General features: G+C 51.6%; 1 protein-coding gene across 1 annotated transcript in view; it reads left to right on the top strand.

The window, feature by feature from the left end:
- The window catches only part of PCSK6 (proprotein convertase subtilisin/kexin type 6), a gene marked incomplete at its 5' end in the record, with an annotated part of 186,580 nt that extends 180,003 nt beyond the window's left edge, over window positions 1-6,577 (top strand). The window contains 2 exons of the mRNA XM_029237061.1: window positions 3,702-3,814; window positions 5,203-6,577. Coding sequence (XP_029092894.1) covers window positions 3,702-3,814; window positions 5,203-5,300 — 211 coding nt within the window. The remainder of the gene's footprint in view (window positions 1-3,701; window positions 3,815-5,202) is intronic.
- Window positions 6,578-13,878: the final 7,301 nt, after the last annotated feature.

Here is a 13,878-nt window from a genome sequence, read left to right as displayed (position 1 = left end):
AGGACGCGGAGGACGGGGCCCTGACTGGCGGAGCCACCACCCCGGGGCAGACGCCAGGGACCCCACCTGCACCCCGGGCCACAGTGTGTTCACGGCATGTCATTAAGGAAACCATGTGTAGGATTTGTTTAAAATTTAAATTGGATAATTTAGAGAAAATACAAGATCCCGACAACTTCCTCATTCTAAAGCCGCTTCCAGCCAGTGCAGAGATGTTATAACCCTGCTCGTTCTCCTTTTCTGTTCCCTCTCGTGTGTCCGCCAGGCGCACCATCCTTTTTTGGGGGCTCTGAGCAGTGTTCTCTCTTGTCACGGGATGCGGGCAGTGAAAGGAGAAGCCGTCTGCCTGGTGTCCTCTTGTCCTGCTGAATCTTGCCTCATGTCAGGCCTCACCACCTGGAGCCCAGGAACAGGGCAGGGCAGTCTGTCTCGTCTAGGCTGAGAGTGATGATGAGGGGTCCGCAGGCGACCTTGAAGATCATGATGGTGGGAGTGGGGAAGGGACCGTCCCTCTGACGTAGACTCAAAGAGGGAGCCTCAGGCGCCCACTTCAGAGCAGTGCAGGGAGACCATGCCCATCTGGCAGCTCACAGCTGGAGACCCACAGTGGGGATCTTTGAGATCCTCTCAGGCTGTGTTTGAGAACTCTTGTGGATTGTAACCTATTCTTTAAAACAAACAAACAAACAAAAACCAACAACCTACGTGAGCAAATGAGAGACCACCTGCTCCTTGCGCTTGTGGGACCCACTCAAAGAGGGTTAGGGTTTCAGCCCCACTACCCAGCCACCTTCACCCAGCCTTGCTGAGTCCCATGAAGGACCCTCGGCACCGGTGTCTGAAGTAAAGTTTCATTTTAACCAGCCAGCTGGTTCCAGGGTGATTACCCTAAGTATGGCAGCCAGGGACAATGCGCATTACACAGTGATAATCAGTTTCGTTTGTCAGACACCCTGGCTCTCAGAGGATGCTGGGAATTCCCACGAGTATGGCAGACAGCCCCCGCAGGGCACCCAGAAGCTATGGGGTCCCCAGTGCCAGGAGGCAGGGGGCAGGCAGCCCCCGTGAGCCCCTCCTTGGCTGAGGAGGGCAGGAGCTCCCTGGGTGCTCACCTCCACGCGTGGCAAAGCTTTCAGTCTTGGAGGGTTGCTGGGGCTGACACAGCAGGCCTCAGAGATATACCCCCAGGAAGCGCCCTGCACGGGACACCTAGGTGGTGAATTGATAGCACTTCAGAGAATTCCCGTCTCCCGAGTCCCAGGGCTCTGGAGACCCCTCAGTGTGGATGCCCCTGGAAGGACAAATGGCCTTGGGCTTCTCCCCACCGAGGCAGCAGCAGCGTTCAGAGAGCCTGGCTTCCCGAAGACCCCAGAATGCTGAATGCCGGCCAGGGCAGCCTCGAGGGAGCGAGCAGCTAGGCAGGGCTCTTGGGGAAAAGCCGGGCCGGGACGCAGGCCTGCCAGGTCGGCAGCCTGGATGCCGAGTCGAGACCCGTTATGCTGAGGCCCACGGCCGAGATCAGTCCATGATGAGTATCTCAAAAGAGGCGCCGGCCACCCCAAGACTTAGGAAGAGGACCTAGAAGAGGGAGCAAGGACCTCTTTGAAGACAGAGCAACTCGGTGGGGTGTCTGCCCCCCACCCTCCTACCACCCTCACTCCCCCGGCCCCTCCTGGGTATGTTGAGGCAGGGCAAGACTCAGGCAGGCCTTCTGCTCTGTCCTGTGCCCAGTGTGACGAGATATCTGCCATCTGACTGTCACCTGGAACAGCCTAAAGACGGGAGGCGGGGAAGTGGCCCCGGCAGCAGGGCAGGGAGAGGACTGCATCGGGCGCCACCCTGCAGAGTTTGGCAGGACAGTCGCTGTGGTGTTTGGGGGTGAGGGCAGAACCAGAGGCGTCTTGAAAGCCCCCTGCCCAAGAGGACCACCTGGCAGCCATGATAAGCTTGACGGAGGAGCCAAGAGGGTCTCTCGGAGAAACAGGGGCCCCGAGGCAGTTGGGGGAGCGGCCTGGTGCCGGATTTTTCCCCAAGCCGGGGCCTCCAGATCCGAGCCCAGGCTGGCCGACAGCTGACCGAGGCCTTGTGAGGCCCTGAGAGAGAGCCCATCCGAGGCTGCCCGGGCTACTGCTTGCGGAGCTGGGAGATGCTGAAAAGTGGTGGAATAAGCTGCTGCGTTACGGCCATTGTTACGTGGCTGAAGAAAACCGACACAGCTCCGGGGGCTGCCGTGGAGATCCTGGGGCTCCGTGAGGCCGAATTTGGAGAAGAAAGAGAGCTGTGTGCAGCCGGGTCTCCACTGTAGCCGCCCCCTTACTGTTACAGCAAAGCAACCCTCAGCCAGGGCCTTTGAGACAGCTGACCACCACTTACATGGCTTGGCTTGGCCCTAGCTCCTGTGTCGCTAGCAGACGTCATCTGTAAGAGACGCGGGAGTTGGGGGGAGTGGTCCCCTGTGCAGTGGCATGAGGGGCCTGTGGCCCGGCCAGAGCAGTGCAGCAGGACGGGCCAGGCCCTGGGATCTTCCCCAAAGTGCGCACGTCGGGCCCCGTCCTCCCGCTCCTGGGTCTGTGAGGGGAGAGGGCAGGCTCTTGCTGCAGGAGGAGGAAGTCGGAGGGGCTCCTGGATGCGGTTTGCCTGTGGGTTTACACGTTTATAAACATAAACTATGGGCCCGAACTCCAGTTTGGAGGTGCCCTCAGTGACCCCAGGAGAACAAAAGCCACCTCTCATCCAGGCTGAGGGCCTGCTGTCCCGGAGGCCCTGTGCAGGCAGAATCCATGATGGCACCTGACCCCGGCACAGGCCCACTCAGGAAGGAGGCCTACAGTGAGCCTTGCTGTTGGCGTCTGGTCGCTGCCTGGGAGGTGGCATCTGTCCCAAGCGCTGCCCACCCGATGCCCCGCCCACCCTGTCCGAGCCCTGCTCCCGGGCCTGCAGCTGACAGGGAGCTGGGAGGAGGGTCTAGGGAGACCCAGTCCCTGGAGCTGGACACGGAGAAGGCAGCAGGTACAGCCCAGGTCCCTTCATGGCCCAGAGCAGGAAGGGGCGTCGGCAGGCTCTTCTGTGAAGGGCCCGATGGTGAGTCGTTTAGGCTTTGCTGGCCGTACAGTCTCCAGAGCAGCCGCTCAGCTCCAGTGCCACAGACGCAGCCACAGGCAGACGCAGATAAACGCACGGGACAGTGGAGTGCGCTGACCCTCCCACCCCCAAGGTCATGGCACTCTGTCAGCAATAGTCCTGGGTCCCGTCTCCGGGACAGGTCGAAAGGGCATCCCCACCCTCTGTCCCCAGGGGGGAGGCTGACGTCACCACAAAGGAGGCTCAGCCCCGGCTAGCCCCAGGGTCATGTCCGTCACATTCAGGGGAGCCTGGCCCCAAGCCCCAAGAGTCAATGCTGACATCCTCAGGGAGCCACCTGTGGCCACAGTGCCCAGGAGGGCGTCCAGGTGAGCCACGGGGAGGTTCAGAGACCTGGGCCCATCCTCAGCTCTGGGCATCCTCCTGCCAGCTGGCCGTGACGTCTCCGCGCTCCCAGGGCAATAGAGGAGATGCATGCAGATGCTTGGCCAGGGCCTCGGGCCGTCGTGGGGGGCACAGCTACAGCCAGGGGGTGCAGTGCGGGAGGGCGGGAGGGCTCTGGGTAGGGGCCTGGAGTGACTGTGTCTCTTTCCCATCTGGGAACCCGTGTTCCCCTGCAGGTGTGACGAGAGCTGCTTGAGCTGTGAAGGCTCCAGCAGGAACTGCAGCCGGTGTAAGACAGGCTTCACACAGCTGGGAACCTCGTGCATCACCAACCACACGTGCAGCAACGGTGAGCATGGGCGGGTGACGGCCCTGAGCTGCCTCAGGGCTGCCCCGGGCAGAAGAGAAAGGAAAAGAAGATGCAGGGACCGCAGTCCCTTGGACAGCCCTGTGGCCCCTCCTCTCAATGACCACTTGGCTCTCCCCTGGGCCTCCTCCCTTCCCTTTAGGCCTCTCACATTGACCAGACAGGCATCTCCACTACCAGCACAGCTAGTGCGGGTCGGTCCGTTGAGTAACTCTTACAAATGATTCTGTTCTCGCACCGTTCCCACTCTCCTGCCATAAGTCCAAGGTGGCCTGGGTGTGGTGACATGTGTTAGGAGAGCCCAGACCTTGGAGGTCAAAGTCAGGAGGCCTGAAGGCTCTCAGCCTCCCTGCACATGTGTCAAGGCCCGCGTGTCCATGGGAAGGACCTGCCTCTGTGCTGTGGGAGAGCCCTGGTGCTCTAAGCCGACAGGGAGAGGCAAGGATGGACTGTGAAAACAGGATCTCAGAGGAGACCAATTTGGGGATTCCGGGCAAGAGAAAGCTTGGCAGGGGACTCTGGCCTGGAGACCCAGTGCAGGGGCCGTGGGCAGACGTGCCATGGCGAGAAGGAGCCTCCATGGCTCAGCAAGCCTAGGGAGGAGCAGTCTGGGGCTGGCTCTGGGCACTGTGAGCTGGCAGGCGTGCAGGAGAGGGTAACCGCCAGTGCCATGCTGTCCGTGGGCACGGAGCTGGCACCGGCCCCGGCCTGGCAGAGCGTGAAGCCCGCAGAGAGCACCCTGGGCACGCCCTGTGGACCACAAGGTGGTTTTCTTGGCTTGCAGAATTATGTCCCTTCAAAGGCCAGGAAGCTCCTGATTTAGGAAGCCACCTCCTTGGGTTATGTATCCAGCCCGAGAAAGTGAGGCTGTCCCCGGGGGGGGGGGGGTCTCCCGGTTCCCATGAATGGCAACATTCTCAAAAGCCAGCTGCCGAGGGGAGGGGCCAGCCTCCATGGCTCTTCCCTTCCCCCTCAGCCTTTCCCTCTTGGTGACCCCCTTCCTCCCCCATTTGGGGTGTCCCCGGGATCACGGCATAGCCTCCATCCTGCCCCTGCCAGGCCTGACCCCATCTTCCTCCCAAGTCCCCCAGCACAGCTGTCCAGGAAGAGGAACAGGGACCACGAGGGCTCCCTGGCACAGCCCAGGTGTCCCCAGGCCCCACCCACTCCCCTGCCACCCCGAGTCTGCTTTTGTCTCCCAGACTCAGCTCTGGCCTCTGCCGCGCCAGGCCCACCACACATCACGGGGGTGACTGGGAGGGCTGCCGCCCCCGCTCCCACTATGTCCCCAGCAGAGTGGGGTGATGGGAACAATCCTAACTGGCCCCCAAATCTCACATGTCCCTCCTTTCTCCTTCCCGGGGGCCCAGCCGATGAGACCTTCTGCGAGATGGTCAAGTCCAACCGGCTCTGCGAACGCAAGCTCTTCATCCAGTTCTGCTGCCGCACCTGCCTCCTGGCTGGGTAGGGGCGCCCGGCCGCCCGCACAAGGCAGGGTCCCTCCTGTCTGTCCATCCACCTTCCTCCAGGCTGTCGGCCAGAGTCCGTTTCAGGAGTGGTACCCTGCATCTGACAGCTTTATCTCCCCAGGAGCGAGGTCCTTCCGCGGCATCTCGGGGCGCCCAGGCCAGGTGGGTGAGGGCTTTGAGGAGGTGTCGGCAATGTCCTCTCACACCCTGCTTGCTGGCTCCATTCTTCTGGCTAACTCACAACGGGAACAGAACCAATTCCAGGAATCCACAGCTCCGGCTTCAGAGCAGCTTCTGGGACCATAAGTTTACTGAATCTTCGAGACCAAAGCAGAAAGGCAGGATGCTTGGTGCATTGCTCTTCTCCCCGTGCTTTTGGGCAGCCCGCAGACCCCTGGGTTGTGCCCCTGCGTGATGGAGGGCTAAGGGGCATACCTGCTCATCTGCCTGCCACAGTCTGGGGGATGGTCTGATCAGACTGTAAATAAAACGGATTTCGGGGCAAACGTGTGACCACTGGGGATGGAGCATCTATTTCTCCATAATCAGCGATTTCTGAAACTGCAGCCATGGCTTAGAAAGTCTAATCCCAAACGGATGGGTTGGAGGGACCCTCCTTCCTCTGCCGCCCTTTCCTCTGAGGGAGCTGAAGGTCCCTGGTCTCTACATCCTCTCTGTGTCTCTGGGAGTCTCATGGCCCAGATGAATGGTCACCTCTGCCTAACACAGGAGGCGTCCTGGGGGCTGGCCAAAAGGTGCCCCAACGACCAAGCAATTCTTCCTACCAAAATGTAAACCCAGCCTGTGAACTGTTAATTGTCTGTCGTGTCCCATTTTGTGGAATTGCTTTGAAAATACATTGGCCCTGCTTTTCAGGAGACTTGTTCTTAAGGTGGGCGCCCCTGTGTCTGTGTGTGCTATGAGCCTAACGACATGGCTGGATTTATTTTTGCCAAACCTGTGTGGGTATTTTATAAGCTACGTGTTCTAATTTTTACCAATGTTAATTATTTTGACAAATATTTCATATATTTTCATTGATATGCACAGATCTGCTTGATCAAGTCCCTTTAATATGGGAGTAACATTTGCCTTAAATTTTTTCGAGCTCGTTCTCCATTTCGTCCTGCTCCCCTCTTTGACTGTAACACATTTGACGAGTCCCCTGTCAGCTGGGGGGGAGCCCAGCTGTTGTTTGTTGAATCCACAACTCTGAAAATGAAATCCACAAAGCAAATACAGTGTTAACCCTAAATTAATAAAAGAGTTAACAGTTCATGGCAAAGGAGCCTGTGTTTCTTCCCAAGGCACAACGTTGAAACGTGGGTACTGGCCAGTGTGTGAAATGGCTTTACGTGTGCTTTTATTTCAAGGGCTTTGAGCTTTAGCGAATAATGCTGCCGCAAAGTCGTGGGAGAATCCCAAAGTTCCAGCTCCAGGGTGTCCTTTGGCAAACAGACCCTCTTCGGGCCACGAAAGCCCAGACTGCAAGCCTCTTCACCTAGCCACGAGTGTGATTTCATTAGGTTACAGCTTGTCTTCCGCACAGTGGCTGAAATCCCCGCACCTGTGGGCTCCGCGCTACATGGGATTTTTACCCTGGCCTCTCTGTGAGGTCGGAGTTGTACTTACTAGGAGTCCTTTGTCTGCAAATATAGGAAATGCACTGACTAGAACTGACTTGGGAAAAGACAAAAGTCGGGGAGGGCCGTTGTTTTGGGATTTCAGGGTTGTTTCGGAATTTCAGGAAAGGTGTAGCCGGGGCTTGGGAGCCCTGGGACCAGCATTGTCACCTGGACCCTCATTGCAGCAGTGCCTCCTCTCTGTCCACTTGATGGGACAAATGACAAGACCACTCAGAGCTCCCAAGAAAAATTGGTGCCCATCCAGCCCTCTAAAGATTTCTGAATCTGCTTCGGGCCCGGGTTCGTCTGCCTTGCATCCGTGTTTGCCCAGTTCCACCAGTTCTGGCCACAGGGACACGTGGCCCCGGAGCCCTTCCAGTGACCACGTGGCCGGAGGTGGGGAGCAGCGTGCAGCTCTCGGAAAGCGGGGGAGGCTATGCGACCCGCCAGCTAGCTGCCGCCAGGAGCAGGACTTGGCCCGAGTTGTCAAATGTGACGTAATGAAGGACTGAGTGAGTGTGTTTGGGAGACAGTAGCCAGGACTGGGCAGAATATCAGTAAGAATTCAATCTCCACCAGGAGCCTGATTGAATTAATACCAGCAACTTGCTAAGCACCTCTGGTGCAGGGCACCATTTTAGCCCCTAGAGCTTTTTGTCCACTGAGAATTCATGGTTTAACATGTTTGCAACTGAACCAGAAATCAAGTCCTGTTATTACCAAAGGACACCACCTACAAGAAGGCCAGCGGGCAGCACATACCCGCCCGGCAGTGGCTGGGCCAGCCTGTGGCGAGTGCAGTGCGGAGTTGAGAAGGTGTTCACAAAGGCCTAAGAACCAGTCACCCCCTTGTTAAAAGGGACTGACCACATAAAATGCCTGTTTGCAAATGGTCCGACCTTAAGATTATCTGGACTCTGTTGGGGCAGGACACGTCTATGGATTTTGTTTTGCATGATGGACTCGTGTCCTCTAAACCCCTCATTTCACAGACCGAGGCTCGTAGAGCTGAAGTGACTTGTCTGGGGCCGCCCACTGACGAGGGTGCTCCATCGTGTGCCCCGGGAGGGAGGCTGGCTCTTGGCAGGAGGGATGGTCACTTCTGCAGCTGGCCAAACATTTTAAGCTGTCTTTATTGCCAGGGGATGACATTTTTCTGACCTTGTCCCCAAAGTCTTTGGCACCTCACAGTGGTCCCCAGATGCACGTCCCCATCCCTCCCAGGCCACTGCTGATTTTATACGTTGTACCTCTTCAAAGGGCTGGGGAGAATTGCACTTTTTACAGGAGATGCACTTACAGTGGGAAGGAGGGGGGTGAATGGAGCTTTAAGTACAAAACGGTGGGGCGGGGAGGGGGGCAACATAGTCTAAATGTGGCCAATGGTGCAGTTCCCTTGAACTTGGGGGACTGCCCTTCATTGCATTTAAATCATTGATAATGTGGCTGGAGGAGCCTTAAACCTGCAAGCTTGGGGCACACTGGGGCCCCTGGGAGCAGGTGAGGGGTGGGGGTTTAGATCACAGGACGCAAAGGGGAAGGAGGTGGAGAAGTGAAGTAAAAGGAAGGTTATTTTAATAAGAACAAGCAAGGGTGATGGAAAGTAATACACCATAGTCATTCTCTGGCATTGTAAGGTTCTGCCCAGCCGGCTGAGAGGCAGCTAGGGGCCGACTGTCATGAGAAAGGAGTTTGCATCCTGTCCCAGACTTCTCGGCTGCTTTCCTTCATGAGCCAAGGCTTTATCCGTCCTGCTGGTTGTCTCAGGCTGTCCTGACGCCCTAGGCTCTGCGCCTTGTCCGTGCACGGAACAGCACCCCCTACATGGCACAGCAGCTCCTACCACCCAAAGCTGCCCCCCCCCGGGCACCCCCCACTCTGTATCAGCTACACTAAGGGTGGTCCTGTTGAGCAGATGGGCACCAGCGTGCCCAGAGCAGAGCACATCTCATTGCAAAGACAGTGGTTCTCACCCAGGGGGTGATTTTTGTCTCCCTGGAGACGTCTGTACTGACATCTAGTGGGTAGAGGCCAGGGATGCTGCTAAACATCGTGCAATGCACAAGACGGTCCCCACAGCAAAGAATTATCCAGCCCCCAAAGGTCAACGGTGCCGAGGAGGCTGAGAAACCCTAGCCAAGAGAAATGAAATCAAAAAAGAAAACCTGTTCTCAACTTCCTAGAGATACCCTAAAATGAATAAAACCAGCTATAGCTTATGTCCCTGTTTGTGAGCTGAAGCAAGGGAAACCCGTACTATTTCCTTTTTTAAAGTAAAGAAATAAACCCTTCTGTTTTTTGTTTTGTCTTGTTTTTGTTTCTTAACATCTTTATTGGAGTATAATTGCTTACCCTTTTGTTTTTAATTGAATAAGAGAAGGGCTTGTCAAATCAGCTCTCTGGTCTAAGGACTCCACCTGGTGGTTCTCTCGGGAATGAAGTGAAGTTTGGATTGTTCTCTTTATTTTGAAACAATCTATCGCAAGGCAAAATTACAGAAAAGTTGCAAGTACAGTACAAAGAAATGTTTTCCTGAACAATTTGAAAGTAAATTACCGATGTAATATCCTACCACCTCCTGAATACTTTAAATTATTTCCCATAAACAAGGATCTTCTCCTACATAACCATGGGGATCAGGAAATTGGTATATTCCTACCATCAATCCTCTGACTGGATTCAAGTCTTGCCAGCTGTCCTGATAATGCCCTTAGCAAAAGGGTCCAATTTAGATCACACTCTGCATGTACTCATCAGGGCTCTAGCCTTCAATCTAGAATAGTTCCTTGGTTCTTTGACTTTCATGACCTTGAACCTTTTAAAGACGACCAGCCAGTTATTTGTAGGCTGCCCCTCAGTGTGTGCTTGTCTGAGGTTTCCTCATATTTCCATTCAGGTCAAGCGTCTTTGACATGAATCTCTCCGAAGCCATGCTGTGTTCTTGTCATTGCATCCTAGTAGGTGATACAAGACTTTGACTTGTTCCATTATTGGTGGTGTTAACTTTGATCAGGTGATGAGGGTTCCGTCCCCTACGCACCCCCGCCCCTGGGCTATGAAGTGATGCCTGCTAAAGGATGTCCACTATCCAACACTGTGCTGATGATCCCAGCCAAAGCAATAGGGCAAAACATAAAGAACTGGTATAAGAATTGGAAAGGCAGAAATAAAACGTTCATTATTCTCAAAGAGCAGGGTTAGGCATGTAGAAAATCCAAAAGAACAGTTATAGATTAATGATTAGAATTAGTAAATGACTTCAGCAAGACTGCTGGATACAATGCCAGTATCAATTGTATTTCCACTGTAAATCAACTGTATTTCAATATACCAGCACTCAATGATTAGAAAATGGAATTTTTAAAATAGAAGATACTGTTTACAACAGCATCAGAAACTATTAAATAACTAGAATAAATCTAGTAAAAGAGGTATAGGACCTCTACACAAAAGCTATAAAACACTAAGAGAAACCAAAGAAGATCTAAATAAATGTTTATGGATTGGAATACTCAATATTGTAAAGATAAGAATTCCCTTCAGGGACTTCCCTGCTTGCACAGTGGTTGAGAATCTGCCTGCCAATGCAGGGGACACGGGTTCGATCCCTGATCCAGGAAGATCCCACATGCCACGGAGCAACTAAGCCCATGTGCCGCAACTACTGGATCCTGCGCTCTAGAGCCCATGAGCCACAACTACTGAGCCCACGTGCTGCAACTCCCGAAGCCCGTGTGCCTACAGCTCATGCTCCACAATAACAGAAGCCACCGCAAAGAGAAGCCCATGCACCGCAACGAAGAGTAGTCCCTGCTCACCACGACTAGAGAAAGCTCACACGCAGCAACGAAGACCCAACGCAGCAAAAAAAAAAAAAAAAAACTCCCTTCATCCACAGATCCAATACAATATAAATCAAAGTATGGGTTCATTTTTAGATACAAGATTTATCTAAAATTTCTATTAAAATGCAAAGGGCAATAATAACCAAGACAATGTTGAAAAACAAAGTGGCTCTTTTTTTGAGGTGAATATCAAGTTTTAAAATAGAGCTTAGGGCTTCCCTGTTGGCGCAGTGGTTGAGAGTCTGCCTGCTGATGCAGGGGACATGGGTTCGTGCCCCGGTCCTGGAAGATCCCACATGCCGCGGAGCGGCTGGGCCCGTGAGCCATGGCCGCTGAACCTGCGCGTCCGGAGCCTGTGCTCCGCAACGGGAGAGGCCGCAACAGTGAGAGGCCCGCGTACCGCAAAAAAAAATAGAGTAAAATAGATCTTATTATTATAAAGACAGTAAGATGGTATGCAAAAATAGGCGACTAAACCCATGGAACAGAATAGCTAGTCCAGAAGTAAATCCTCACATATTTAGACATTTGATTTATGAAAAAGGAGGTAGCACTGTGGCACAATGGTGAAAGGATGGGCTTTTCAATAAATGGTGCTGGATCAACTGAATACCCAGATGAGGAAAAAATATATCTTGATCCCTACCTCAGAGTATGTATGAAAATCTATTCCAGACAGATTGCAAATCCAAATGTGAAAGGGGAAACAATAAAGCTTTTAGAAGAAAAGATTTATAATTTTGGCATAGGCAAAGATTTCTTAACGAGGACTCAAAAAACATTAACCATATAGGGAAAAGTTCGTATATTAGACTGTGTTAAAATTAAGAACTTCTGTTCACCAAAAGATAGCATTAACAGAGTGAAAAGGCCACAGAGAGAGGGAAGATAGATACTGTACTTTTATCTCACAAGGACTTCTATCCAAAAAAAAGCACCTACAAATCAGTAAAAGAGGACAGCCCAATAGAAAACCAGACAAAACACCTAAACAAACACTTCACAAAAGCTAATTAAATGGACAATAAATATATATATTTTAAAGTTCTCAACTGTGTTAGTAATCAGAGAAATAGAATGAAAACCACAATGGGATAACACTACCAACCCACCAGAATGGCTAAACTTAAAAAGACAGGCGATACGAAACGTCAGTAAGGAGTATAAACTGGTACAACCACTTTGGAAAATTGGTAGTATCTACTTAAGCTGAAAGTAAGTAAACCCTATGGCCCAACAATTCTATTTCCAAGTATATATCAGTATATGTGTTCACTTAAAGATATTTATTATAATGTTAGTAGGTGCACTATTTATAATAGCTCCAAACTGAAAATCACCCGTGCTCATCAACAGCAGAATAGACAAACTGTGGAATATTCACACAGTGAGAAACTATATAACAACGAGAATAAATGAACTACATCTACACACAAACAGGTTAAGCAAGAGATGCATAAGGTACAATTGCATTTTGCATAAATACAAAACTAGGCAAAGCCAATCTACGCAAGATGTTAGATTAGTGGTTAACATTGGGGCAAGGGTGTGGCTGGAAGAGGGCAAGAGGTGTGCCTCTGGAATGTGCAATCTCCTGTTCTTGATCTGGATGTCAGTTGCTTGGGTGTGTGTAGTTTGCAATCTGCTGCATGTATATCATGCTTCAATAGAAAGTTCAAAAGGAATCAATTCCAGGGGAATTGGAGAGCTAGATGTGAAGGATAAAACAACTGAGCCTCTAGTAGATAATACAGAAAAACATTTTGGAGATGAGGGAAGATTTCTCAAGACACACACATGAATACACATACACATAAACTGAACTATGTAAAAATTAGAAACTTCTGGTCATTAAACAACACCTTTTCATTAGCGGTGAAAAGGTCAGTAAGCAGAAAACCCTTTCTGGGTCCCAGACCTACATGACCATAGTAAAAGTGTCCTCCCCAAGATAGGACAAAAGACACTGTCAGTGGGCAGGGCTTCCTGAGCTAAGAAGTTCTTCTGATATCTATTCTTGAATCGGACCCTTTGAAAGCTTGTTTCTTTTTCAAAATGGGAGAGGCAGTCACATTTCTTATCCCTTTGATTCAATTTACAGCTCAGATCATGATTTGGTGATTTGGGGAATAAGATGTTTTCCTAGACCAAAATGGATTATAATGAGGATGTATATGAGGACAGTATTTCCACTCCCTGTGAGGTCTTTGGTATTTAAGCAGTTTTAACCAAAAAAAAAAAAACAAAAAGTGAAAGGTAAACCACAGAGTATACTCATATCCAGAATATATAAAGAAATCCCATAATGAATAATAATAATAATAAAAGGCAGACAACCCAATAGAAAAAGATGGGCAAAGACTTGAATGGGCACTTTGCAAAAGATATCAAGAGTGGACAACATATACACAAGATCCTCAACTTTATTAGTTATTAGAGAAAAGCAAAGCATTAGTGCAATACCACTACACACCCACCAGAATCGCTAAAATTATAAAGACTGACAGTGCCAATGAGGCTGACGTTGGAAGTGATGGAAACCCTAACACACCACTAGAGACTGTGGAAATTATTTCAGCCTCTTGGCAGTGATCGTCAGGCATTATCTATCGATGATACCACATCCTATGTCCCATTAGTTCCACTCCTGGAGAAATTAAGATGCATGTGCATCAGATCCACGCACATGAAAATTTATAGCAGCATTATGCAGAACAGCCCCAAACTGGAAACTCTAATGTCCATGAACAGCAAAATGGATAAGTTATGGTGTGAGAGACACAATGGAATTCTATACAACAGCAAGGAAACAAACCTCTGCTGCCTGCAACCTGGATGGATTCCAGGCACGACACAGAACCGAAGAAACCAGGCACAAAACCAGATTGCATGAGTCTATATCAAAAGCAAGCAAAACTAATCTATGGTGTTGGATTCGCAGTTGCCCTTGGGGAGGGGTGAGGGGGGCAGGTTTTCCGAATAGTGTTCGTTTAGGAGGCCGGCGGCGGCCACGCGGGGGTGCTCACTCTGCTGCAGATTTCTGATCTGCGCGCTTTCCTGTGTACCAGGCTTCAACATGAATATCTAATTGTCTGTAGAGCACAGGC

Source organism: Monodon monoceros, unplaced genomic scaffold, assembly GCF_005190385.1.
Source record: "Monodon monoceros isolate NGI ecotype Baffin Bay Population unplaced genomic scaffold, NGI_Narwhal_1 Super_Scaffold_21, whole genome shotgun sequence".
NCBI classification, from domain to species: Eukaryota; Metazoa; Chordata; class Mammalia; order Artiodactyla; family Monodontidae; genus Monodon; species Monodon monoceros.
The sequence above is the reverse complement of the archived record's forward strand: the minus strand, read 5'-3'. Positions and strand labels throughout refer to the sequence as shown.